This window comes from Oreochromis aureus, linkage group 6 (assembly GCF_013358895.1).
Source record: "Oreochromis aureus strain Israel breed Guangdong linkage group 6, ZZ_aureus, whole genome shotgun sequence".
NCBI classification, from domain to species: Eukaryota; Metazoa; Chordata; class Actinopteri; order Cichliformes; family Cichlidae; genus Oreochromis; species Oreochromis aureus.
The window spans coordinates 23,136,006-23,163,815 of NC_052947.1; the positions used below are offsets into that span (position 1 = coordinate 23,136,006).

At 40.2% G+C, this 27,810-nt stretch overlaps 2 protein-coding genes across 3 annotated transcripts; one reads left to right on the forward strand and one right to left on the reverse strand.

Annotated features, from left to right (window-relative positions):
• Positions 1–136: 136 nt before the first annotated feature.
• Positions 137–12,272, reverse strand: wfs1a (Wolfram syndrome 1a (wolframin)). The gene is made up of 12 exons (XM_031747114.2): positions 12,164–12,272; positions 11,186–11,746; positions 8,844–8,923; positions 7,145–7,289; positions 6,896–7,069; positions 6,544–6,624; positions 6,321–6,460; positions 6,055–6,192; positions 5,714–5,959; positions 4,744–5,022; positions 3,376–3,539; positions 137–3,239 (listed from the first exon to the last, which is right to left on the reverse strand). The coding sequence occupies exons 2-12, from the start codon at positions 11,739–11,741 to the stop codon at positions 2,054–2,056; spliced, it is 3,189 nt and encodes a 1,062-aa protein (XP_031602974.2). The 5' UTR covers positions 11,742–11,746; positions 12,164–12,272; the 3' UTR covers positions 137–2,053.
• Positions 12,273–13,277: 1,005 nt separating this feature from the next.
• Positions 13,278–23,799, forward strand: crmp1 (collapsin response mediator protein 1). Of its 2 annotated transcripts, none has more exons than XM_031747111.2 (14): positions 13,278–14,124; positions 15,868–15,956; positions 16,183–16,367; positions 16,477–16,641; positions 17,091–17,152; positions 17,258–17,338; positions 18,129–18,197; positions 18,285–18,405; positions 18,480–18,636; positions 20,135–20,276; positions 20,368–20,538; positions 21,599–21,778; positions 22,273–22,438; positions 22,552–23,799. In XM_031747111.2, the coding sequence occupies exons 1-14, from the start codon at positions 13,774–13,776 to the stop codon at positions 22,641–22,643; spliced, it is 2,031 nt and encodes a 676-aa protein (XP_031602971.1). In that variant the 5' UTR covers positions 13,278–13,773; the 3' UTR covers positions 22,644–23,799. The 2 variants fall into 2 exon arrangements, with proteins under 2 accessions (XP_031602971.1, XP_031602972.1); XM_031747112.2 differs by lacking the exon at positions 13,278–14,124 and adding an exon at positions 14,732–14,961.
• The last annotated feature ends 4,011 nt before the right edge of the window (positions 23,800–27,810 follow it).

Genomic DNA, 27,810 nt, shown 5'->3' on the forward strand with positions numbered 1-27,810 from the left:
ATTTTTTTTAAATGTCTGTCCTCATTTAATAGATTCTGCTTTTTGTCTCACCGCCAAAAAAAAAAAAAAAAAAAAAAATCTATTAATCTGAATAAAACCTTTCATGAGAGATATTTTTCACAATTCAAGCATTTTAATAGACACCCCATTTAACTCCATCAGTGGAAAAAAAAGGCACTCACATTTACAGTGTAAAGGCTCAACATCAGCAATTGTAATTCACACGAGCATTGAGGTTACAGATTGATAGTGTTTATGTGTAAAGCTTTTCATACACCACTGCATTACTGTACTGTGTAAACCAGATGTCTAGGAAAACCCCCATTTCATTCATGCTTTCCTACAATCCAATTTTCAAAAGTAATTAAATCATTCATTACTGTTATTTTAATTATCGGTCCATCCATTTTCTTCCACTCATCCAATTCAGGGTTGCTGGAGCTTATGGAGCTTAGGGTTGAGAGGTGGCGATACACTCTCGGCACATCGCCAATCTTTCACAGGGCTTATTTTAATTATGTGTCCAATATTTTTTCAGTTAAATTCCAAACTGGCAAATTTAGAGATAAAAAATGTTTTTCTTTAAAGGTTCACATTCTGTAAACAAAAAGGTCTCGAAACTTGAACCAATATTGTGTTCAACTCAGTGAAACAACTCATTACTAAACATTCCTGGTAATTCTTAACTGTTATGGAATGAACACGGTGTCTTAACTTTGTCATTGGCATACATTTAAGAAATACCATAAAAGGAGGTCTAGTGTGTGTTAATGTGATAACAAAGGTTTTCACAGAACTGCACAAAGTGCAACCTTTTTTGCTTCTGGTTATTGATCGTCAGCAAGTGAACACTTCTATAAAAGCAGAGGTTTTGGCAGTTTTCTGGGCTGGAGCATTCACATGTGTTTTAACAAAATGCCACAATCTTCCAATGAGGGGATGCCCCAGCAAATTCACTCCAAAGTCACACTGTGTAACTCTCAGATCACCTACAAGAACAACAAGCACTATATCTTGGCCTCTATAGACCTGCATATGTTAAAGTTCATGATAGTAAATTTATATAAAGTACAGCTTGAGTAGAAGGGTTTCCAGGAGAAAGGCTCTTCCTCTAAAAACAAGATGTCAGCACAGCTTAAGTTTGCAGATCTGCGTCTGGGCAAACCACAAGACTTCTGGAACAATGTCTTGATGAGAGACAGATCAGACCAAAGTGTAGATATCTGTGTATAATCCACAGCACCGCATTTGATGCATTTTGATATGTGTAATACAAAAATCAGCAAGTTTACTGCAACCCCTCCTGGATGAAAGTTTTATGCTGGCTTTTCAAAATGACTGCATGTGCATCATAGCTTGAGAGACAGGAAAATCTGATGCTAAAAATAAAGTTAAGACCAGGAAGTTTAAAGACAACATCATAAAATATTGCCTAACAGAGCAAGCCAGAAATGCATATATATTATCACTAAATTTGTGTCATATATTTCCATAAAAATATTTAAATATGCATTTGAAAATTGGCTTAAAACACACAAATATAAACAGAATACAAATGTAAATATCTTAACCATACACTATATTTCTAGATACATTTCTAAATACAAAGGCAGATATAAAATCCACTATAAAATCCCACTTCTAGGTATTCAAAGGAGAACAGCACCCAGCATTAGCCTTCTTGCATACAGCTGGATACCATCAAATTACAGCCAATCTTCCAGTTCTTTATAACTAAATTATAGCATATTATTATATATTAGTTTGTGTGTGTATAAGTTTAACTCTAGCTAGACATAAAAGGGATTTGAAAATAGAACAGATCATGAGTCTTGCCAAAGTTGGCGTCTGACGATTCTTAAACTGCTGTAGATGAAGTAAATGTAAGATCTGCATAAACTAATGCACAGGAACACAAACTTTATAGATCCATCCAATTAAAAAAATACTATTTGAATTACATCACTGGTTCTAGCCTAACATCATAAGAAACAAGATGATGTTCTGGAGAGACTCAAATAGTTTATTTTATTTCTACTTTTAATTACTAGTTTTAAATTTTTGCTGACAAAAATGGGGAAAAGAAAAAATCAAATGCAAACTTCAGGGCTTTCATTGTGGTACGTCTCCAGTTTCTCTCTATTTTCACCTGCCTGCTTCCAGTCAGCATTGAAGAAGGACAGTCAAGACAGTGGACAGCTTTTAACTCAAAGGCTGGAGCTCTGGCTCCTAGACGTCCCTCCAGTTTGGTGCTAAACTCCACCTTATTACCAGGGCTCAGATTTAGAAGCACCTGTCTGAACTCATGACTGGCCATTAGAACTATATCCCTGGCTGGGTCCTCTCTCTCTCCATGTTCATCCTGGATCATTCCCACTGTCACTTCAAAGCGGTAGCTGTCGAAACGCTTGACATGGCAGGTATGTTTAGCCAGAGCCTTGAGCTGACACAGTTCTTCCTCATCTTGCGATAGAAGGAGGATTGGCAGTGAAACAGGCCCTGATGCAGAACTGGCTGTCAAATCTGCAGCTGTCAGATTTGCAACTGTGGCATTCTTTGGCTCACATTTGGGATAGGTCTCACCGTACAAGCAGCGCAGCCAATCTCCCACAAACACCGGCAACATGTTGATCACAGACTGTGCCCCATTCTCTGTTTCAGCCACACGGACTTGTTTGAAGCGCCCAGTCCAGGTGACTCTGTGTCCATTCAGGTGGCTACAGAAGATTTGTGTCTGGGCTAAGCCTTTGGTTTCCCAAGCAGGAGGCCCACAAACATGGCCATACTGACTCCAAGTAAGGGTGGAGTTGTACACCTTCTCACCTTCTGCATGGTACACATAGACAGAGAAGAATAGAAGGACCATGGAGATGCAGAGTAAAATGAGTTTGACTGGACCCCGATGAGTCAGTGAGCGAAAGACATCCAGAATGGACGTGCTGAACCGTGTCCACAGCCGCAAGGTGACAGGGATCGCACATATTACCAGGGTCACGATCATCTTTGTCAGTTCCAGCTCGAGGAACCACTTAAACACTTGGATGAAGAGCATGGTGGCGAGACCAAAAGCCAGAACAGGCAACGCAAACAGGAAGAGAAAGTAAGCCACACAAGTGCGGATTAGACCCACAACAGTGGAATTCTGGAGGAGGACCACTGAGAACTCGCACCACATGAAGCACACAAGATACGGAACCAGGAAGCAGTAAGTTCCCCGGAAACCACGCATCCTCGCCATGCTAAGGAAGGAGAAAGAAAGAGTAAATCTGTCATTTTAACATAGAATAAAACAACATGGCAGACAGGAGTAAGACCCATTTGAGAATTTTACGAATATAAGTAATCAATATTTCAGTTTGTCCAAATCTTTCTTACCTGAAGAACAGATAGAACAGGTAAACATAAAGCAAGCAGGGGAGACTGAGCTTCAGCACCACAGACTGCCCCAGTGGCAGAGTGGCGAAGGTGCGTCCCAGTAAACGAAGCGCCGTCATGTTCTCTGGCAAGAACTGCGTCAGGCAACACAAGGATGATGCCATCTGGATTAAACCAAATGCAAGGACACAACAGAGTTTTTGATTAACTTTGAGAAGGCTGTTTTATTTCACTATCATAAAAAATTAAGATTATAAATAAGAAAGAGATTTATGTCTACATTTGTTAAAACCCGTCACAACAGCATTGCAGGTTTTCATTCATAAAACTGAGGTTAAGTACACATAAAAATCCTTTAAACCATTCTAAGGTTTAGTTTATATCCCTGGTTATGGTTCTTTTAGTTGTTTTTCTGTTTTGTGTAATATTTGTAGTTTCTGGCCTTAGTTTTTCCATCTAGTCTTCAGGTTCTGTTTCCGTGCCTCTCCTATGTTCCACATTCCATGTTTTATCAGACTTGTCTTCATGTTTGCTTTACTCTTATCTCCGTATTTAGTATTTCCTTTCTGTCTCCTCAGTCAGTTTTGTTCCCATGTCTGTTTCTCCCCTGGTCCCAGTGTCTGTGTGGTTATTGTACTTCCTGTTTTATTTTGACAGTCTCTCATAGTGTGTAAAATTTGTGAAGTTTTGCTTCTCTTGTCCTGTTATTCTGTATTAGTTCCCGTTGTGTCTCATCCTCTCGTTATCATGTGTGTATTTAAGTCCTCTCTCTTCCTCTGTGCGTTGTCGTGTTGTCCCTGTTTGCCATGTGTGCCATGTTTCACTTATTAATTCCTAGTTGTAATCTTTCTTACCAGTTTATAGTTCCTAGTTGCTCATTTCTGAGTTTTTGGTTGTTAGTACCCTTGTGGTTAAATAGTCTCAGCAATAAAGCTGCCTCTTTCAGTTGATCCCTTTGTGTCTAAGTCCTGCTTTTGGGTACTACCTCTGCCTGCCACACAGCATACATGACAACAAGTGAATGAAAGCATGTGGTCACTATCAGGCTAATAAGGCCAGCAATATTATGCAACTTATGCCTAAAAAGGCATTACTAGAAAATTATGTCAAACTCTGGTTGTAAAAGGCAAAAAACTTTAACTCCCAAATCTGAGATTTCCCAGTATTTACAAAAATATTTTTTCTCTGTTACCAATGTCATGTTGCTGCTACACATTTTTATGACAGAAGGCAAACCAGTGGTTTCCTAGAAATTCCAAATCATTTCATTAAGAATGAAATGATTAATTAAGCTGCAATATTATTATAATTATACTTTGCAAAATGCAAGACAGTAATTCTGATAATTTAATCACTCAGTCAATTGACCTCTATAACAATTGCCCGGCGTGCATATGCTGTGGCATTTGGGCTGAGGCTGTGGTAGCTGACAGCAGTAAAGAAGATGGCCACAGTCGAGAGCTCAGAGCAGGGGATCCAATTCTTGTCTGCTACAGGGAAGGAGAAAATTACAAAGAAGACGGAGAAGATAAAATAGAGGTACGGTTCAAGGTTGTTCCAGCCAAAGTTTGTCTCTGCTTGCTCCACATCAAGGCCAGGTTCAAACCGTGTCAGCAGAGATGTCAGGGCACTAAAGTTCTCCCAGGTCTAGAAAAAGGGGGAAAGTTTACAAGTGAAAGGAAGTAAAGCACTCCAAAGAAATTTAAATGCAGGGAATTTCGACTGAAATTCAATATCAAACAAATTAAAGAAAACAAACAAACAAACAAAAAAAAAAACATATTCTCACCTGTCCATTTAGCATTAGCTGATTGTACAAAAATTTAGTCCGCAAATTTTACCTTCATGCTATAAATATTTTCTGATTCATAGGCGTTCAAAGTGGATTGAGGTTGGTGGAATGTTTTTAATGTGCTGCTCATTTTAAACCTGAAGTTGTGTATATTTTTTGTATCTCTGGGGTCAGAAATACTGGACAAGTTTTGCAGAATAAAAAGCATTTAGCATGAAAAGCAGCTTTTAGCAACACAGTAAATTTGAAACAATAATTATATTTTTGCAATAAAAATACTGATTATGGTATTTTTTTACTGGTATTTTGGTAATTACCAGTACTGTTAATTTAGGGCAGATTTAGCATAAACCTTACATTAGGTTGTGGCGTAATAAATTTTTTGAGCACTATATAATTTCATTGATTAAGGAGAAATGCAAAAATAAATGCACATTTACAGTAGAAACTACTTTGTTTCATAAACTTTCATGTAAACTTTCAAGGCTCTGACAGTACTGCTAACTGTGTGAAAATTTCTAAATGACACTTAAAGGAAACGCTCACCTTTGTCCTCTGGAAAATACGCAGCGTGCAGATGATCATGGCGATGAAGGAGAGGTAGAAGACAAGCAGAGGGATAACAAAAGCAAACAGATCAACCGTCAAGTTGCTGATGATGAAGAAGAAAATGAGAGCGTTGACGTGTTGCGTCGGAATGATTGTGCTCAGCCACTGGACGCCGGCCCGTGATGCCCAATCAACAAGATGCTCCTTTATCTCAACAACTGCATGCAGTGGGTACTGCAGCATCTGAGGAGAAGAGAGACGGATATGAAGATGAACAGAGAATATCAACACATTTAAAAAAATATTAAAATGTGAAATAATAATGAGGGAACAGGTACTATTAATTGTGACTTCATGTCCATGGCCCTTTTAAAGGCTCCGGTCTCACTGGTGTGCAGCATCATCCCACTTCGACCAAAACTCCAAGCACTCTTGTTTGACTTCTTGCATGCTGATGAGACTAACTCAGCCTTGTGCTTTAAAAACACAGTTGTAAACACAAACCCATTCACAACCATGATGTATCAAATAAACTATGGTCAAGTAACAGTTTATTTCTGCTTATGTAAAGTGTAAAGCTTTTTTTTTTCTTTTTTCTTTTTACCCCTGTACGACTGTCATGAGGTGCAGAGCTTTCAGTTTTGGCTGAGACTTGGCTGCCATTTTTGGGTGTAGCTGGTGCAATACCCTGTGCATAGTTCTTAGTCATCTCAACAAACTCATCCAGGTCCACCATCTGACTGGCTAAGAGATAAAAAGGGATATAATTACACCTGGAGAAGCAATATACTTTCTGGTCCGCTCCTCCACCCTCTCTGGATACCTACATTCATTGCTGACCATGTTCTCCAGCACTTTCTGGGCTTGATTCGAAGTTGGGACAGGAACCTTGCTGCTTGCAGTGCCACCTGTTGGTGAGAAACGACCACACCACCAGTGAGCTGGATGAAAGCTGGTAATGTGAAACTATTCACTGCAACAGCTGCAAATATTAAAATCACACAGAGGAGCATATCATATTTCCAGCAGTAGTAGCAGCTATTGCAAAACAGCATACTAAAGCCTTCTAGGTATAGGCACTAGTAAATCATGCAGCATTATTTTCATCATTCAAAAGTAGTAAATACTTTTTAATGATGAATTTATCCAAATATCTGTGGCTGTCTTTGTCTCTCCTACCTGGAACTGCATTCACCTGGCTGACATTTTCCAGCATCTCAGATACAGTCACCTTCTTCTTCCTGTCTGGATTTAGCTTCCAGTACATCATCATGGCTGCTTTGCGTACTGCCAGCTCAAACTTACTCTCTGTTGACAACCTGCGGACATCGGCCTCATTCTCTGGAGTGATTCCTAGTGGAAGTGAGCTTAAGTTATAGAACAGAAACATAAAGACTTTGACACATGTGATACTTGTGTTAAATGAACCTTTTTTCTGGATCCAGCAGCGCTGCAGGGCTTTTGCTGCACCCCTTCTTCCCTGTTTTGCTGCTTTAATTAGCCAGTTAACAGCCAGCAGATTATTTGTTTCAGTATCCTTCTCTTTAGCAAGACCCAAGTAGTGCTGACCCAACTGAAAGACAGAGGAGAGGTAAAAGGGCCAGATTATTTCAGCTTGCTTAATGTACTGCATGCATGGATATGTATTTAAGCAAGCTCGTTATGCTGTGGTGTTAAAGGCAAAACTACAAAAAATCACGTATGTCCAAAACTGTATGTTTACAATCTTTTTCCTAGCTCCCAAGATACGGTAGTGAACAATGCTCAAAAAAGTGTTATCATAAAACATTATGCCATAGTGAAGCTGATCTTCTTTTGTATTTTGGATAGAGACAGAATCGTATATTAATTTTATCGCATTAAAAAGGTAATTGGTATACGCGTTCTTAATTTTATGGCCAATAATGTGTTACGTGAGGTCACACTGACCTCTGAATTTTAGCTACCAAATAATAACCATTTCATTGTTGAGACCAAGTGAACATTTGTGCTAAAGCTTAAGAAATTCCCTGAGGGTATTCCTAAAATATTAGCATTATGAAAAAATGGGACAGACAGATGAAAAAAAGCAACACCTCCAGCTACGACATTCACTGGCATCAAAATTAATCTGCAGTGGCACAAAAATGTAATTAAACAGGAACTTGTATTTCCAGTAACTCTCTTGTTATTTTGAACAATCCTCAAGGATTATTGGATTTACACTTGTTTGTGAGCCCCAGTCAAAACAGTTCATAGTAAAGTTCATATAATGCATCAAGAACACATGACTTCAGAATGTATTATTTTCTGTTTCTGTAGCCGTCAGGGCATTCGTCATGTCTAACTAACAGGGGCAGCAGTGGCCCCTTTGGTATATCAAGTGACGGCTTTCTAATATTAACTGTCATTTCATAAACTTCCCTCTCACTCAGTTATTATTAAATGTCCCTATTTGTGTGGAATCAGACGTGTCTTCGTTTTTAATGGTTCTGCATTAGTGTGTTCCTGTGTCTACCAGACAAACAAGGAAAATACCATCACAAAAGTTATTTTAATTGCAAGAGTGACAGAAAAATTATTAAAATAAAATAAAGCTTTGAATTGGAGAATTGCACAGTACTGTAAATATTATAATGTGTATTTTGCCTATTGGGATACCATAATGCACAAACGGAAAGCCTACCAATCCTTCTCAGCATCCAGCTGCTGTACTGATGTGGTCTCAGGTTTGCACATGTTCTCTTAGACACGCACACCCTCTCCTTATTTAGACAGTGGGTAAGTGCAAATACATGACATCTGGCAAGAGAACGTTGAACCAAATGTTGACAAGACACTTGGGAATTTCACGTCTAGCCCACCCTTGAATTTCTCTGCACTGGCAGACAACAAGGAGTAAACAGAGTGTGAATTTTGCATTGTTATTTATACAGCAGCAGTACATGCTACAGTACGCTTTAACTTTTACACTTCTTAATGATTTGTAAGTATGACAGTATATTAGTGTGTCACACTGAAATTGTGGGATCATCTTCCAAGTGGCCCAAAATAGGCACATGCTGAAAACTAGACTGAGTCAGCTTGCAGGACTGAAAACAATGCCAAGAGCCTGTCTGTGCATGTCTGTGCATGTGCTTTCACTTACACGGGTCTGAGCTCTGGCATCACCCCCTATGGCCTTCTCCTCAAGCTGCTCCACAGACACGTCTTCCTCTGGTTCTTCATCTGCAGGAGAGGACACAATATGTCTTAATAAAAAAAAATCATGTATATCAATTTTAATTAACTGCCAATAACTTTTGACAAAACCTCAAAGCTTGCAGCAACACCGTGCCCAGTTTTTACTTCACAGCACTTGTCAGCTGTAAAAGTTTCATAACTGTCCCCCTGGTATCCATTAAGTAAAGGGCTTGACATTCTTCAACTTTAGCCCCTACTGCATTTCAAATGTCACAGCTTATCATGCACAGCAGATCTCCAACTGGTGAAGCCAGCATCTTGTTTTCAATTCCAACAGCTATGGAATATATTGAAATACCACAAAATGTCAATGAGGTAAGAGTGTCGGTTTTCTAAAGTGTTTATGGAAAATGTACATTATGAACGGTTTTATTATTATACATAAAAATCTGATTAGACAGTGTGATCTACTGGGACTTTCCCACACAACCATCTCTAGGGTTTGAAAAAGAGTAAATATCAGTGACCAGCAGTTCTTTTGGCAAAAATGCTTTGTTGTTACCAGAGGTCTGGGAAGAATGGCCGTACTGCTGATAGTTAGGAGACAGGAGACAGTTAGGAGACTCAATAACCACCTTCACAACCAATGTATGCAAGGGAGAGTATCTCTGAAAACACATTAAACCCTGAAGCAGATGGATTACCACAGCAGAAGAACACAATGGGTGCCACTCCTGTCAGCTAAGGAAACAGGAAACTGAGGCTATAATTCCCACATACTTACCAAAACCAGACAACACAAAAATTGGAAAAAACATTGCCTGGTCTGAGGAGTCTTGACTTCTGCTGCGACATTTGGATAGTGGGGTCAGATTTTGATATATGCAACATGAAAGTACAATGCATTTTTTATTGTACCAAGGTTTATGGAGGATATTTTCTTGACACGCTTTAGGCTCCTTAGTACCAACTGAGCATAGTTTAAACACCACAGGTTACCTGGGTGTTGTTGCTAACAATGTACTTCCCCTTATAACCAGTGTACCCATCTTCTAATGGCTGCTTCCACCAGGATGAAACACCATGTCAGGAAACTCAAACTGGTGGTATCTTGAACATGACAATGAGTTCAGTGTATCCAAATGGGCCCCACAGTCACCAGGTATACATCCAGCAGAGCGGCTATGGGGTGTGATGGGGCAGGAAATTCACTTTATTGTTATGCTGCCAACAAATCTGCATCACCTTCATGATGCTGTCATTTCAAAATGGACCAAAACTTTTGTAGAATGTGTCCAGCACCTTGTTGAATCTGTGCCAGGGAGAATTAACGAACGCGAGTGTTAATTTTTGAGTGTACAATGACACAATCAAATTCTTTTTGTGCTTTGTTTTTATAGAATAAACTTTAAATAGCAATACTTTTTTGCATATTTAACCTTTCAGAGGTTAAATATGTTACACTTGGCAGACATTTTTAAACCAGTGATGCTGCTAACCAACCAAATTTAGGCTGTAAAATTGGCTTGTTAAACAGTGAGCAACTTCTGCTGAACTTTTCTGTTGGAAAATTAATATTTTTTCAATAAGAATGCAATTTCTTCAGTTTCAGCATTTTACAGATTGTCTTTGTATATTTTTCCGCGAAATATGGAGTTTATGTGATTTGGAAATCATTGCATTCTTCTTAAAACTGCATTTACGCCTTCCCAACTTTTGGAAATGAGGTTATAAATTTAGTGCACTTAACAGATAAAATATTTATTGTGATACATGAAACATATCATGATGTACAATGAAAAATCGGCAAAAGGTGTATTATTTTATCAATGACGGGACATGACTTTGTGCACAAAATTCCAGGGCAACGCAGCTAATATTGTTTCATAGATTTGAACCTCATATTGGAGTTTTAGACTACCAAAGTCATAACGTCCCTGCGTAATGCCCCGGGAACCTGTTGTTACAGATTACCCCAAGCCATAACAAGTTGCTGAGACATTTAAGTAAAAGCCTTTTGCATTATTTAGACGACTGTGTTTAATTCACTGGAAAATAAAGCATCCCAAAATGCTTTACAGCATGGGATTCAAATGAGTAAACAAAGGAAGCCAAAGTGGATCTGCATTCTGGATTCTGGACAAGAGTTGTGTTTTCCTCGGGACAGGGTTACATGAAAAGACATTCCAAAGCACTGCAGAAGGCTTATCACCTTAACACAGCAACTGGTCTATGACATGCTCTCAGCGGCACTGAACCTTCAAAATCTGTCATTTAATCCCTCAATCTGAATGAAACTATTCTTACCATCCTCCTCATCAATGGCATCCTCTTCCTCAGCTTTTCTAAGTCTTTCCTGAATGATTACCCGTTTGGCCATAGAAGCAAAAGTGCGTTTTCCGGAGGCCATGGAAGAAGATGTGGAAGCTGTGGTGGAAGTAGCTGTGGAGGAGGCAGATGTGAAGTTGGAAGTGGGTGAAACTGTGGAGGTTTGAGGGTCAGCAAGGGTGAGAGAAGCTGGAAGGGGTGTTCTGATTGGAGCACTAAGGGAGGGATTAGTAGAAACGGTTTTACATGTAGGGCTAGGTGACACAGCAGGAGATAAGGGCTTTGACTTGTCTAAGGAAAGGGGGGAATCCATCTGTTTAGAGATGGTATGTGTAGATGGTGGCGAAGAACTGGGTGATTTTCTGGGTTCCAGAGAGGTTGGTGATTTTTCATGCTGAGCAGGAGAAGCGGAGAGGTTACTGGAGATGGGGGACAGAGGAATTTGCATGGGGGAGGGACAAGAGGGTATATCCAGGACAGGGCACGACCCCTGGACGTTGACACCAGTTGGTGTTGATGACAAATCCTTCTCCATCTCTCCTAAAATAAAAACAGGGTGAGAGAAAATGTATATTTTAGCTGGGTAGTGAACTTTCTGAACTTCCTGTTACAGAATTTGGAGGATTCACTTACAGACATTTTACCTCTATAATAACAGACCTTCTCATTGAAGTTTTGAACTTAACAAATTCTTACATAAAGCAGGCTAAAAATCCAAAGCAAGAAAAAGGCTAATTAAAAAAAATATACAATAGCATAAAATTTTGAGAAAACGCGATGCAAATGAGCAGTGCTTTGGAAAAATACTGTAATTACTCAGCATTAAAGCAGCAGGCAGGCACAGACACGAAGTAATAGGCAACAGGAGAACTCGCAACGTCAGTAACTAGATCAAATCTACAACATTAAAACTGCGCTATGACAACATACAGTAAAACAATAATCATTAAATCTTACCTGTTTGCTAAATGAGCAGATTTCTTCAGGATTCAAGGCAATCACCCTCCTGGATTTGAATGTTGAGTGTGTATTCCATGTCGCAGATTAATCTGCACCAAACAGCCGCGAGTAACCAGAGACGCACACTTGCTTGCTGCCGTCAAACTCTGGGCTATAAACGACGCCACAACTTTGTGGCCCGCCCTCTTAAAACAGGCTCTCACACTGCAATCACTACAAATGTCCGTCAAAGAAATAGCTTACCTGATTGGTTTTTAGCTTTTTAAACCTGTGACAGATGCTTTGCGGATGTTTTATGGCGATTCTTTAAACATTTCCCCAATGCACTTCCAATTTTTAAAAGTGCTGTGAAAAAAACCCAAACAAACTTAAGATTGTCTTGGTTTAAAGTTCAAGGCTGGATGTGCAGTTATTTCAGCTATAGCTACAGCAGTAGACACATGTAAGTAGATTACGGGGTCCCAGGTCAAAAGCTACGGGCCTACACTTAATCGATTGTGTCTTTTCCATATGGCAGAGGACAGCGATCCTGCACCCTGAGATGCTGTGAAAGTAAAATAGAAATTAAAATTACTAATAAGTAAAACCAAAATAATTATATAAGTCACAAGTGCTGTAATCATCAGATACAAACACAATCGCGTATGAATTAAAGTGGGAGATTCTTATGTATACCTGTTTGCCATGTCTCGGTTCTCGGTTAATAAATGTCGTATTGTTATTAATACCCGATGTTCTATTAGATGATTATTAATGATCATTTCATTATTTCATTAAGGAGAAACAGGATTTTACATCAGTGTAGTTGATCATTATGAGGCATGTAGTAGAGAAACATTTGTCCTCTTTAGTATCAGTATACTAAAGAGGACAAATACATAATAATAATAACGTGTTATTGCTGTGTTTAATGTTTGTAGGTCCAACTGTCCAAGTGCTGAGGGACAGCCGCCGCCCACCCTCATCCCGTTTCCGAGAATACAAATGGAGCGCCCTGGGAAGGGCAGTCGAAGTTGCAGGGGACTCCATAATTGAAAATGAAGGAACTATAAACGGTAGCTCTCTTTTAGCTCGCAGGGTCTTTGATGTAAAGCAGGTCTTTGTGTGACAACCACAGTTAAGCCCCTAGGGCACATGGACCTTGTGGATGATCCCCCCCAGATGTGGATGGAAAGATGATGCTGATTTAATCCGATGATAATGATGTGTCCTGCTCAAACACAACCCCCCACATTAAAACACGAGAAAGGGGCACACTGGAGAGAAACAAAGAGGTCCTCCACAAAGAGGCCAAAACACGGAATCTAAATTTATCGGGGTAAGTTGTAGATGTGCTTACTTAGTCTTTCAGCACGAATGCTTCACTTTTAAACTAGTTCACACTGACACGCCACCAGCCCAGTCAAAACGGGAGCACTGCATCATGTGTATATGAAGAGGAAGGCTTCTAGGTTGCCCGAAGAGAGCTGCTTTTCCAGTTCACATCATCGAATGAGTGCGCTTGCCTGGAGAGGCGGGACTGTGACCCGGTTAGACGTAAAACAAGCAAAGCTGTCTCCATCCTTTCAGACTTGGGGGGGAAGTCTGCGTCTCCCACTGTAGCCAATATGTCCGACTGCAGAAGACAGTGGAACCGGGAGGATGAGCTACCGGTCTACCTGGCGGGGCCGATCACCACCGGGTCGAACCAGCGGAAGACCTACGGTATGTTCAGCTCCGTGGAGGGGGCGTTTGAGAGCAAGACCATAGACTTCGAAAATTACGCGGTGGGGAGAAAAGGGAGCCGCACCCCGAGAAGCGGAAGCCGGGAACGACTCTTAGACACCGGTGACCCCATTAGCAAGCTGCCCAGCGAGGCTCGGGAGTCCTCGCTGAACGGCTCGCCCGGAGAGAGAGACGAAGCACGCAGTCGTGCTGAGGTCAGATTTTCATCGGGGACGGAAAATCTTAATGGCAAGGTAGGACTGAGAGCTTCAATCTGTGGCTTTTTGTTGACAGGTGTTGATGTTGCAATGGCTCCGTCGTTCCCTAAATATAATTTATTAATGAAGTGCACCAGTAAGTGCCACTAGACTTTAACCGGTGGGGAACTTTTGGCTTGCGCGGAGGATAAAATGAATTTTTACTCATAAACCACCAAAAAAAGCTATGCTGGTTTCGTTTTGGGACAGCAGGAACCAGGAGGTATTTTTCTGACAAAGGCTTCAATTTGCATAAATTATGAACTTTTTATGGTGCATTGCAGTTTGGCTATTATGGATTGCGTTAAGCTTAAATTCTCAATAAAAGGCGCAAAACGCGCGCAACAAAGCAGTGACACATTTTTTTTTTGCTTGCCGTGGTGCTGAATCGGACAGCGACAGACAACATGCACCCCCACCCAACCTCCACGCTGCATTGTTTATGCTTTGAAGTAAGACGTGTGTGTGTAGTGGGTGTGAGGGCGCTCGTGTCTTCACATACGGCCTATAGCTATCTTTTTTCCCCCGTGCCGTGAACGACGTCAGGCAATACGGTGGTGGTGACTTTCCTCAGGCGCGCGCCCACAGGAACGTCAGCTTTCTTCCACTGTGCGCGCGCCACGCAACCTGACGCAGCCGTACGGCGGCGGATTCATCGCTCGCTTTCTGTCACACACGGAAACAAAAACCACATCACATCAGTGGAGACAAAGGGGAGCAGGAAGCCGCGCAGGGGCGCCGGAGTCGGTATAATTCGCTTCTGAGTTAACTGCCAGGGGGTCGAGCGACGGAAAGAGCATGTCTGGGTCCAAGAACAGCATCCCCCATCTGACGGTAAGCGAGCCGGCCTGCTCAGCAGCGACCAGCAGTCATGTATGCATGAACACGGATTAAATTCCTACTGAAAGTTATCTCACTAAAGGCTTTTTCATGCTGCCCCTACGAGAAACTGCACGCCAAAGAGAGGTGACAGTTCGTTGTGTTTGAGCGCGTTTTCTCGCTCCTGGTTGGATAATGTTGTGTAATCTCGCTGCCTGTCAGAGAGATTAACTCGGTTGACGTGTGCGATCGAATCTGGAGTCGAGCAAGTGACAATTGATTGCTTAAAAGCAGCGAAATGCGAAGCTAGATGTTGGCAAACGACGTGCATCCTTTTCAGTCTGTGTTCAAGCGTGGATTTTGCACATATTGCACGTCTGTTATTTGAAAATTATCCAGTGTCTAATGGATCTTAAGCCAGTTAGTAGAGTTACACATTTAACTTGAAGGTTAAGACACAAATAATGTCTGCATATTCTTCCCCCCTTTTTCGTCCCCATTGGTCAAAGACGTTGATTTTTCGGCAAGCCGTCAGCTGTCATCATGCCAAACCCTGCTTGATCACTGGTTACTATGGAGACGTAACATCTTCCTAATGCTGTTGCCAGGCACCATCCCTAGTAGTAGAGGGTGTGGACACATGGCGGTCTCACAAAAAACGTGCTGGTTTCAACACCCTGCTTGTGAATGTTCAGTATTTGATTGCACACATAATTGAAATAACAGAAAGAGACTTTTTTTTGGTGCCCCACCCAGGTACAGCCCTTGTGTGGCCATGCATTTCTGTCCACACTACACCACACCATGTTATATTGCTATAAAGCCATGGATTACATAACTGATTGTGCAATATATCAAAATGTCAGGACTAAGTTCAACCTCTCCCTCCCTGATCTCCCTTTCTGTGCTTTTCCCCTGCAGAGTGAAAGGCTGCTGATCAAAGGAGGGCGAGTTGTTAATGATGACCAGTCTTTCTATGCAGATGTCTACATTGAGGACGGGCTCATCAAGTGCGTATTTGGGGTCACTGTATGAGTGTGTTCTCTTAAGCACTGCAGAGGCTGTTTTCTAAATTTTTTTGCTCTTCCTTTCTTTTTGTGTCCATCTTCTCAACCCTTTTGCATTCCCATGTGTATTTTGCCATGATAAAACTTTTCCACAATCTTCACACCTCAATAATTTGGCTTCCTTACCTTTCATCAACTCATCTGTCTTTGCACGTCTTATGCTGGGCAGGCAGGTGGGGGAGAACCTGGTTGTTCCTGGGGGCGTCAAGGTGATCGAGGCCAATGGCCGCATGGTGATACCAGGTGGAATAGATGTTAACACCTGCCTGATGAAGTCCTATCTGGGCACACAGCCTGTTGATGACTTCTTTCAGGGCACCAAGGCTGCACTTGCTGGGGGCACCACCATGATCAGTGAGTGTGAATGCTTAGACATAGGCAGCAAGTGTCAGCTACAGTATAGTACAAAATACTGATTACGCTCTTTCTTTTTTCTATGCCTTGTGCCCTTCCTAATTTTCAGTTGACCACGTCGCCCCTCAGCCTGGTGACAGTTTGCTGGAGGCGTTTGAGCGCTGGCAGGAGGCCGCAGATAAGAAAGCCTGCTGTGATTACTCTCTGCATGTAGACATCCCCCAGTGGAATGAAAATGTTAAAGATGAGTTGGAGCTTCTGGTGCAGGACAAAGGTACGTCCATTTTTAATTATTGTATGATATTTTAGAGATGTGGCCTTTCTTGCAGTTCATGTTTCAATCCCTAGTTTGGGCACATTTCACAAGAACAATAGGGACAGATTTAGAAACAATTTGGCTAAAGTGCTGAATCCTCTTAGAGTCAAGACACTGTAGAGAGCCATTGTTCTCGTTGCTGTCATTGTGGCCATGTACAAATTTCACTTGTAATCTGTTTGAGCAGAAAAATTCGCATTTTCTTCTGGGGCAGCTTTAAAAGTCACCATACAAGATAACCAGCTGCTTGTGTGTCCAGCTTCCTTCTAGGAGTTGGATTATTTGGCTAGACACAAACATGCACTGCTTTCCATTCCTATTCACTCACAGAGTTTGTCTTTATTATCCACGCTCCTGAGTATTTACTTTCTCATTATGAAGCCGTTTCCTGTTTCTTCTGTTCTCAGGTATCAACTCCTTTCAAGTATACATGGCTTATAAGGATGTGTACCAGATGACCGATTCAGAGGTATGTTTTATACTCATAAATTCCACGGATCATCAATACTGTACGAATCCCCTGGGTACTGTTTTTAACAATAGAAATCTGAAAATTGTTGTTCTTGTCTTTTAGCTGTATGAGGCATTCTCATTTCTGAAGCAGCTGGGCGCCGTGGTGTTAGTTCACGCTGAAAATGGTGATCTTATTGCTCAGGTAAGTGCTACTGCCTGCTGAAAATGGATATCTTATTACATAGGTAAGTGCTGCTGCCTTTTTTTTGCTCTCTCCAACATGCACCGCAGCTTAGAGATATGCTTGTTACATAATGCTGCAGCTCTCAGAAAGAGAAAGCAAGGATTAATACGCCTGCAGCTGCAGCTGCAGTTGAGAATGACAGGTTTATCTTAGGCCACCATTACTTTTGACCATTATTATTCTAATGAGGATGATGATGATGATGTAATGGTGATTAAGTTAGTAAGGGTGAAGGTGCTGATAACACTAGCAGAAGTGATGGCAAGTATTAGTTGTGGTCATGGAGACGATGGTCCAGATTAATGGGACAATTATGGAAAAAACCTTGATGTGTGTGAAGATAAATCAGGGTAATGAAAGATAATTGCAGTGCTGATGAATGATCATGACACGCTTGTTAAACTAACTCTAAGAGAAATAGGGAGATAGGTGATGAAAATTCATATCAACCCCATAGAGAACAAACAAACACTAAAAAAGGAGCAGGGTGGAAATCTGGTTGTCATCCAGGTTTTCAGAGAAACTGAAATGTGCTTAATCTTCCAGCTGTGCGCTGGTTTTCGAAGATTACAGTGCACATTTATTTTAGCTTGACAGGCCAAAAGATTTGTTATTTTTAATTCATGAAATCCCATCTGAGGCATTCAAACAAGGCTGTACAGTTACTGTATGTACAGCTGTCAGTGATTGCAGTGCATGTGAAGATAATTCTGACATTGTTTTGTTATTATTATTATTTTATTTGCAGGAACAGAGAAAAATCCTCGGAATGGGAATTACTGGCCCAGAAGGCCATCCTCTGAGTCGTCCTGAAGAGGTATTTTTTTTTCCATAGCTTCACTGTTAATCAATTCAGCTGTCACTGTATAGGTTCTTGGCTCTAGTTTATTCCCTTCCTGTGCAGTTGGAGGCTGAGGCGGTGTTCCGTGCCATCACTCTTGGCAATCGCGTGAACTGTCCTGTTTACATCACAAAGGTGATGAGCAAGAGTGCAGCTGACACTATCACTCAGGCCCGGAGGAAAGGTAGTTCTTAATCATATAATGTCCTTTTATGTCTTTATTAAGGATAAAATTAACCGTTCTACAATCCTGCTCAGGTTCGGTGGTGTTCGGGGAGCCAATTACAGCTAGCCTGGCCACTGATGGTTCGCACTACTGGAGCAAAAACTGGGCCAAGGCTGCTGCCTACGTGACCTCTCCACCTTTAAGTCCTGACCAGACAACCCCGGACCATCTTCACACCCTGCTGGCCTGGTACGTCTCACTTTTTTTTAAACAATGAATGGATATTGCTAAAAACTGTAGTAATTTAATTTATAGAAGACTCCAGAGTTTTACAACAACATGTTTGTATGAAGTCTGAGAAAATGTACAGCGTCAAGAGCATTTCATAAACCCTAGAACAGGCAAAAACTTTGAGTATTTATGTAAAGGCAGACAAAAGCTTAATTTAGCTACAGTATGACCTCTGCTCAATGTGAAATGCAAATAGGATTGAAGACACAAAAGGAGACTCTTACTTTTTACCCCTACAGACTCTTTAGTATTCATGCCACAAACAGCTGTTAGTGTTATGCAGAATTTTAGATCAAACCTCAGTGAAACAGAAAAACAGATGGAGAGAAGGTGAAGGTGTGAGGAGAAGCAGAAGAGAAGAGAGACTTAATTACAGACTAAGGACTACATAATCATTTGGAAGCCACTTTACTGTATATTCAGTCAAGTGCACGATAATGGTTGGTTAACTTGTACCTATGCATAAGTGCAAGTCAAGGCCAAACTCACCTCAGGTATTACCTCAGACACACAGTACTTGCACCCGTCACACATATCACACACACAATGCACAGAACTTCCAGCTGCACACTTTTGAATGCCCCCGATTCCACAAATAGCACTGAAACCTCTATTATCTGTTGCCTTGGCTACCGAGTGCCTCCCTCCTCCTTCTCCTCCTCCTCTATCTTCCTCTGTTTCTCCACCCTTCGTCTGAAGCTCCTACTTCTCAAGGCGGGTCCATGCTGTCAAGCCGGTGGTGTGATACTGCTGTTTTCTTTGAGCCACTCCTGAAACAACGGGGTGTATTCTTAGGTTCGTTTTCGGAGACATGAACACAAGAACAGCCTTTTCCCCCCCTTAGATTTCAGCGAAGCCCATTATTTACATAATAAGCACTTTCTTGGCATTAAGGTGATGATCCCACAGCTCACTAACACGGAGTAATCACTGTAATTAACAAATAAATTAAAGGTCTTATAACTGAACCGTGACAATCACAATTCTTTATCAGCCAGATTCAGCCTTATTTATTCAGAGTTAAAGTGAGCATAAGTCTTGTTGGCTTTCTTTAATGATGCAGACCAGACTGAGCATTAATCTAGTTAATGTTTAAAGGACTGATACTGCAGCTGTGTTGCACCATTCTCTGTAGTTCAGTTGGCTGTTTTTCTGCAATAGGCCACTGCATGACTTGACATACTTTACCTTACATGCTCAGTGAGGACCCCTGGTGGCTAGTGGTTAAAAAAATAACTGCTCTGTATGTGTCTTCATCATTCTGTGTCTTTTTTTTTTTAACATAAACATGTTTATTTCATTGATTTGTTGCTATTTCTACAGACTGAGCTCTCTGCATTCAGTAGTTTAAGAATTTTAGCAATTTGTCAGGGAACCTTTTAACATTAGACAGGTCAGTGACTGCATCCTTAAGTGTTTGCCGATGATTTCACTTCATTTTGTTGCCTTGATACAGTGGGGACCTCCAGGTGGTGGGCAGTTCTCACTGCGCTTACAGCACTTCCCAGAAAGCTATTGGTAAAGATGACTTCACCTTGATCCCCGAAGGAATCAATGGCGTCGAGGAGAGAATGGGCTTTGTCTGGGACAAGGCAGTGGTGAGCAATGAGGGCATGTTTTCGTTGTTTCTTTTGTGTAGGTGTGAGGTTTTTGTGTAGCACTCTAAACATCCATTTCTTTTTCCCTTAGACCATGGGGAAGATGGATGAAAACCAGTTTGTGGCAGTCACATCCACCAACGCTGCTAAAATCTTCAATCTGTACCCACGTAAGGGTCGGATAGCTGTGGGCTCTGATGCAGACATTGTCATCTGGGACCCTGACAGCGTCAAAACCATCACTGCCAAACTCCAGCAGTCGGTGAGGACAAAAAGAAAAGAAAGACGATGAGGGAAAAGAGAGGGTGGGTAAATCGGAGAGAGGGAGAAGAACTAATAAAATAAGGGGGGGGAGGGCTAGACGGAGGCTGCACAACAGAAGGTTTCATGGGAGACTGCAGAGTGTAAAATAGGATAAGAACCAAGTGGAAGATCACAGGAGGGGAAAAGAAACCTGAATAATAATATGCAGTCAAGTCTAGCTTTATTTTACTCAGTATATATCATATATGTGTGCTAGAACCAAAATAGCAAGCCTCAATGTTTTCAAAGTTTTTTCCTAAATTAATTAAAATAATATTTCATGAAGGCAGATGAGACAGAGTTTACACGTGAATAGCTGTTCATTCTTATTGTGTTTGGGTCTGAGCAAATGTGCGGTCAAATGTGCATTTTGTGCATTTCTCTCTCAAAATCAGAGATGGCAAGTGAAATTTCATATTGTGAAACCGACACCGAATCTACTGAAAATGACACGGAACAATAACCAGCTCCCGAGTTCACGCTATGGACTGTGGATTATCAGGACATTGTTGTTTTAATCCTTTAAGCATCACAGATGGAGCCTTTTTCACCTTTTTCAACAGCAGCAGCTATCACACAGACAGCTTTCATCGTCACAAATAAGACTAAATCTATCTGCAAAACAAAATGAGCTATAGGCAAAAGGTAAAACTAAATTGCCTTCAAAAATGTAACACAATACACCGTAGTTCATTTATTGGTCTGTTCTGCCACTCCCAAAGGCCCTAATCCAGACTGAAGCCAGATTTAAGTTATAATCCCCCTTCACCCCTCACCCATTTTGTTATATCTCTGCCCATCCCCCTGAATTTATACAGTCAGGCCGTGATCCCCTTGCCCCCCACTTATTTATCCCCCATCTTTTCATATGCTGCATTTTGCTGCATCTATTAAACCCTCTGATAAAAAACAAGCTTGCCTCGACTGCATAGAGAGGCTAAACACTGTACAGTATTTGGAAAAATCAAATAATCCTCTGTTTTCTATACTTCTTTGTCTCATGTTTTCTCTCTGCACAGGCTGCAGAATACAACATCTTCGAGGGTCTGGAATGTCGTGGAGGTCCAGTGCTGGTGCTGAGTCAAGGCCAGGTGGTGTATGAAGAAGGAAAGCTGCATGCTCAGCAGGGCACCGGTCGATTTATTCCACGCAAACCCTTCCCAGATTATGCTTACCAGCGTGTAAAGTTCAGGAATCAGGTACAGTATTTAGAAGATTTTAAAAATACTTAAAAAACAGTGTTATAAATGTCACATTGAAAAATTTCCTTGAAAGATTAATTGGGTAGTAGATGCTTGGGGATTATTTTTCCTTATCTTGCTGCAAGTTCTCATAAAAAGATAAAAATATAAATATTCCCCCAAAAATGAGGCAAATAAAGATTTGAAGAAGACTGTAAATTAAATAATTATACAACCTAACCTTGGTTGGAGGAATTTGGGATGTCTATTTTTACCTTTTGTACAGATTATTATATTATGATAATGAAAAAGAAAAAACAAAACAAAACAGGAGCTGAATTGATTAGAAACATGATCATTATTCTCTCTTTTTTCACCAGTAGGTGATTCAGGCAAAATACAAATGAGCCAATTAGTCCCGTATTATGGAGACTAATGTGCTACAGGCCATTCGCTTCTAAAGAATGAATAATAGGTTGGCTTGTTTGTGTCTCTGTCTGTTTTCTCCCCAGGTAAAGCGTAAGCAGGGTGTAACTCGGGGGATATATGATGGCCCCGTATATGATGTTGCTCCGACTCCCAAATACATTACTCCTTCTCCATCAGCCAAAACTTCTCCCACCTCTCACCAGCCACCACCAATACGTAATCTTCACCAGTCCAACTTCAGCCTTTCAGGTAAGAAAAATAACATATTTTCAAAAAGAATGTACTCTAAATACACAGTTATGCAAAATGGATTTCTATTACAATTAGATCCATCTAATATATTAATTTTGTCCTCATTTTAGGTGCACAGATTGATGACAATATCCCACGTCGCTCTGGCCACCGCATTGTAGCACCCCCGGGTGGTCGCTCCAACATCACCAGCCTTGGCTGAATACTTGAACACATATGAAGCACGGCTGGTGCGACGCTTCACCTACTGAGTGTGTGCGAGTGTATGTGTACGACTGAGTGTAAGCGCAATGATATGAATGAATATCTTCGCATTTTTTTGGCATAATGTGACCGTTTCTGTTATATCAGTTTGTCATGGTCACTCAAAAAAAAGCACATTTCTACTTCTAATCCCAAAAAGTGTGTGAGTTACAATCAGCTTAATAATTCAAAACAATAAAAAGTCATGTTCCAGGCACACACACACACACACACAGATTGTTGGACCCCCTCCAACCAACCCGTGACCCCAGTGTTATGTCATAAAGTTATTTCCTTACCTGTGAGCATGACTTCCTTCTTATTCTTCCTCACCTCCCACATCTTACCGTGTGGGTCTGACATGGTGCTCCTTTCCACCCACATGGTGGACAGCTCAAGAATTGTCAGAATTTTTTCTGCATCTGGTTCTAATATCTTGGCAATATTTGTTTCTTTGTTGCTCAAGCAGATCAGTTACACTGCATGGACATGTCTTTAGATGTTACACTACTTGTGGTTTATTGTTGCAATGGAGGAACACTTAAAAATGAACTCAAAGCACATTTGTATTCAACAGCACAAGCATATTCTTACATTGGTATATGTATGCTTTGAAAACCCTAACGACATCCACTGTGGGTAGAGGCAGTTGTTACCTAGTTAAAAACATATTCATGCAATTTAAATTACTGTAAATTTTGAAAGGAATGCATTTTTTTCTCCACCACCAGATACTATATGCAAATGTGTCAGTACTCTCTTACACTCTGTGTGAAAGTAGATAAGCAGTCAAAGTGAAAACAGAAACAAGTGAACTAAATTAAGTTCTAGATTGATGTACCTACATAATGTAGACTTCTCAGTGTGCGTGCTTAGTTTGCTGCCAATCACTCCCACCAGAATAAGAACTTTGTTGTAATGACATGCTGAACTCACTGCAGTAAAAGGACTTCAGCTGTCACCACAGCTTTTTAAAACTTTTCTGAAAATGTTTTTTTTTTTAATCTTTTATTGTTTCCTCATTATGGTACATTTAGTGTTTCTGTGCCACACTGTTTTTGTTACTCTTGTCTGGTGTCACCAATGGAACCACTTAATAAAGACTGGACTGTTGTCTAAAATGATGGTAAAACAAACACACTGTGAGTTATTAGTAATATCATTTGTTATTCTGACCGTAATCAAAATTCGGATGATTGAATATAATTTTTCACGATCTGTCTTTTCTAAATTTTGAATTACTGAATGCATTTTCTCAAGTTAAATCAAAGGCCTTATTTATTGTAATACACCTTGAAAGGAAACTTTAGAACAGCCAGTTTTTTGATAGTTTGTAATCATGCGGTTACAAACTAAAGCACAGTTATAATTCTTTCACTTTATTGTATTTTGTTAAAGATTGGAGATACATTTCCTTTTATAGAGGCTCAGTTAAATACTGTATGTTATGCATATAGTTTGTATTATGATAAAAATAATCTAAAAATCTTCAGAGTCACTGTCATACAGGAAAGTCGCTGCCAACATAAACTGCATGTAGTCAATCAGAAAGATTTAGGTAACGTTGGTGTTAAAAGCATTAGATACAACCCCCAAAAAAAGGTGTACACATGCAAAAGGTGGAAAAACTGATTTAGAAAAAGTTGCTAAACTGAAAAGAAATGAGTACAGGAATGAGAACACTACGTTTTTTATAGATCAAGACTGAATGAAAACCAATCTGATGCAGGACTAACATGGAGAGACAAACAACCATTCACATTCACATGGAAATTTAGATCCACTGATTAATCTAACCCCACTAACTGCATGTCTTTGGACTGTGCAAAGAAGTACCTGGAGAGAACCCAAGCAGACACGGGGAGAACATGCAAACTCCACACAGAAAGACCCCGGCCAGATGGTGGCGTCGAACTCAGGGCCTTCTTGCTGTGAACCAACAGTGCTAACCTTTTTAGCATATTGTGAAATTTGGCACATTACAAAAACTTTTGGTATAACAGGATGTAGTAGAAAGAATCTAAAAAAGAACTGTTGTCTGACTGAAGTTTCTTTTTTCAAAACTTAAAGAAGCTGTATTTTAACATTGGATTTCTTCTGTATCTGTGTGTAATATGGAAAAGGTCAGCAGAGGGCGTTCTGGATGTTTTTTTGTCAGTACGCATGGGTCTTGCTGCGTTACAGCCTATCCAGCTTACAGTCAATAGTGACAGCAGGCACACAGTGGGGTTCCATGTCTGACGAAAGAGCCTTTCATGTCTATGATGGCAGAATGTTGGGTTGTGCTGAAAAGCTGTGCTACTTCAGAGTAGTCTGAGTAATAGTGTGTTACTAAAAGACGTCCTTTCACTTTATGATGGAGTAGATCAGTACCAATGAAGTATTTTAGCAGTATTTTTATGCACATCTGAGGCATCATTTCCCAGAGTTAATTTAGGGGTATCCTTAACTGCCATCCTACTAACTGGGGTCTATGAAGCCCCAAGAGGTATATTTTTGTTATATCTCCTAGGTGTTTTTTTTTTTTTTTTTATCTTTCAGGTATTTTATGACTTTGTCAGTTAATGTGTTTCTAATGATGCCACATCATTACGTTCTATTTCTGCTTTGATTAGTGTTTTTTTTTTTTTTTTAAATACAGATGTTTTAAAAAGAACCCAATTCTGCCTTTGCAGTTTTAGCAAACTGTTTATTCAGTTATTGTTTGTCCTAAATTAAAGTATCACATAGTATCAAGAGAGGCAGGGGTACCTGTCATATGTCAACTTAGATGCTATCACTGCATTCATCATCTTGATGGGGAACTTCCCAGACTGGAAGTCATCAGAACATTGGAGACATTGCCAGATCTACTTGAGACAGATAGATGCCCTGGTTATGCCACACATGAAAAGGACAGCTGATGCTGCTATATCGCAAGCCACAATTCAAGCATCGTTGACCCTTCTGGGAATGAAGAAAACTCCATCTGCCGATGTGACTGTCCAATATTTGGCTGGACAATCTACTTGACAAAGGTGTCACCTTTATCTGACGGAAAAGAGTGGAGCGCCCACTCTGGGCTCAGAACGAGGTGCTGTCCCGAGTGGAGGAGTTTAAGTACCTCTGTGTTTGTTCACGGGTGAAGGGAGAGCGAAGCAGGAGACTGACAGACAGACTGGTGCAGTCTTGGCAGTGATGTGGATGCTACACCAGTCTGCTGTGGTGAAAAGAGAGCTGAGAGAATCAGTCAATTTGACGGCTAATGTGACCATACCGTCCCATATGGTCAGGAGCTCTGCGTACTGACTGAAAGAATAAGATCACAGATGCAAGCATCTGAAATGAGTTTCCTATGAAGGGGGTCTGTGTGCAGCCTTAGAGATATTCATTTGGAAGCTGCTACTCCTTCACATAGAGAGACACCAATTGAGGTAGTTTGGGTGACTGACTGGGATGCCTCGTGGGTGCCTTCAAGGTGAGGTGTTTTGGGCATGTAAAGAAGGCCCCAGGGCAGACAGAGGACATGGTGGAGAGGTTATCTCTCTGGACTGGATGGTTTTTGTGTTATTTCAAGTATTTTATATCAGTTTCATCACAAAAATACAACACAAATAATGCTTACTTTGAATTTTACATTAAGTTATATCAAAATCAAAATATTGTTAAATAAGCTGTTAAATAACAACGTGTATTGTATTTGGAATAAAGTTACGAGTTGAATCAAAGAAATCTATTGATTTTAATTTTTACAAAATATGTCAATGAATTGTAAGTTTGAAAAAATAATAATAATGAAATTTTTTTTTCTTAAGATGATATTAATTATGTAACTAATAATGCATTAATTAGAAATAAGGTTTGTTTCTACCACTGAGGAGGTTACATTTTTGGTAGAGTTTGTAAATTGACAAAAAGCCTTATAATTTAGACACTGTGACTCTTACAAGTGTGGTCTAACATATAGCATAAAGGGGATTGAGACTGAGTGGCTGAGAACCTTCACAGAGATATGGCATAAAGATTCAATATATCATGTAAAATTTGACCTCTAACCTCTCCTTCAAACTCAATTGATTGATCTGAAGGACAAATTGATAATAATGCTAAACATCTACTCAAGACTATGTTACTTAATGCCATTGCTTGTATTGACAAGATATAGAGACTGATCTATGATGCTAAATATCTCGTTTCTTTGGACCTCTGATCTCTTCTTATAAGGTTAAACTTTCACAAAGTGTATTTTATCTTTAAAGCTGTGCATAAGGTTTACTGCCTTTGTTTGTATTGGCAACAATACTGGTAGATGGAGATTATAAATATGTTATAGCTTGTATCCAAATATCATGTCACATCATCATATTTCTATATTTCACATTTACAAATCAATACCTATTATCGATTAGCTGCTCCTATATAGATGGTTGTATAATCAAAGTAAACATCTGTCATACATAGTCATTAGTTGTTGTTTAATGAAGATGATTTATTTTTAATACTATGTGCATATGATGAATTAACAGTATAATATAGGTGCAAAACGACCATAGATGGTCCCCCCAAATTACAGGTACTTAGTAACACAAGACAGCCAGCTAAACTGCAGTTCACTTTTTTCATGTTTGCAATACAAAGATATGTTTGCCATATTCACTCTTGTCTGTGAGATATAGACTACAATTTAAACAATCCTATTTCTAACAAAATGGAGCATTGTTTAAAATAAAAAACAGAACGGACTCTGAATAACTTTACATTTAATTAAAAGTAGAACAAAGGTAACATATCAAATATGCAAACTATCAGTGTTTGTTGTTTTGTAAAACAAATATCTAGTACTGTTCAAAAGTCTCAAGCTGGCGTTCATTTCTTTATGTTTTGCTGGGAAATGGGAAATAGGTGCAAGGATTAACTGAAATAGATACATGGGCATATAGTATATATGAGAAAAACATAGCTTGTAAAATTTTAATGAGCCTGAGAGTCAATATTTGGTATGACTGCCTTTATTCTTCAACAAAGAATATACTCTGTTTGGCAAGCTTCCTTGTAATTTTTTTTTATATAGTCTTCAGGAATAGTTCTCCAGGCTTCCTGAAGAAGATCCAAGGCTCTTCTTTGGATGTTGGCTGCCTTTTGTTCTG

Coding starts and splice junctions, on each gene's coding strand:
- crmp1 (XM_031747111.2), top strand. CDS start 13,774: ATGTCCGACTGCAGAAGACAGTGGAACCGGGAGGATGAGCTACCGGTC. Junction 15,957..16,182: donor ATTGAGGACGGGCTCATCAA/GTGCGTATTTGG, acceptor TATGCTGGGCAG/GCAGGTGGGGGAGAACCTGG. Junction 18,637..20,134: donor CTTCACACCCTGCTGGCCTG/GTACGTCTCACT, acceptor GCCTTGATACAG/TGGGGACCTCCAGGTGGTGG.
- wfs1a (XM_031747114.2), bottom strand. CDS start 11,741: ATGGAGAAGGATTTGTCATCAACACCAACTGGTGTCAACGTCCAGGGG. Junction 6,625..6,895: donor CCAGGTGAATGCAGTTCCAG/GTAGGAGAGACA, acceptor TCTCACCAACAG/GTGGCACTGCAAGCAGCAAG. Junction 5,960..6,054: donor ACATGAAGTCACAATTAATA/GTACCTGTTCCC, acceptor TCTTCTCCTCAG/ATGCTGCAGTACCCACTGCA.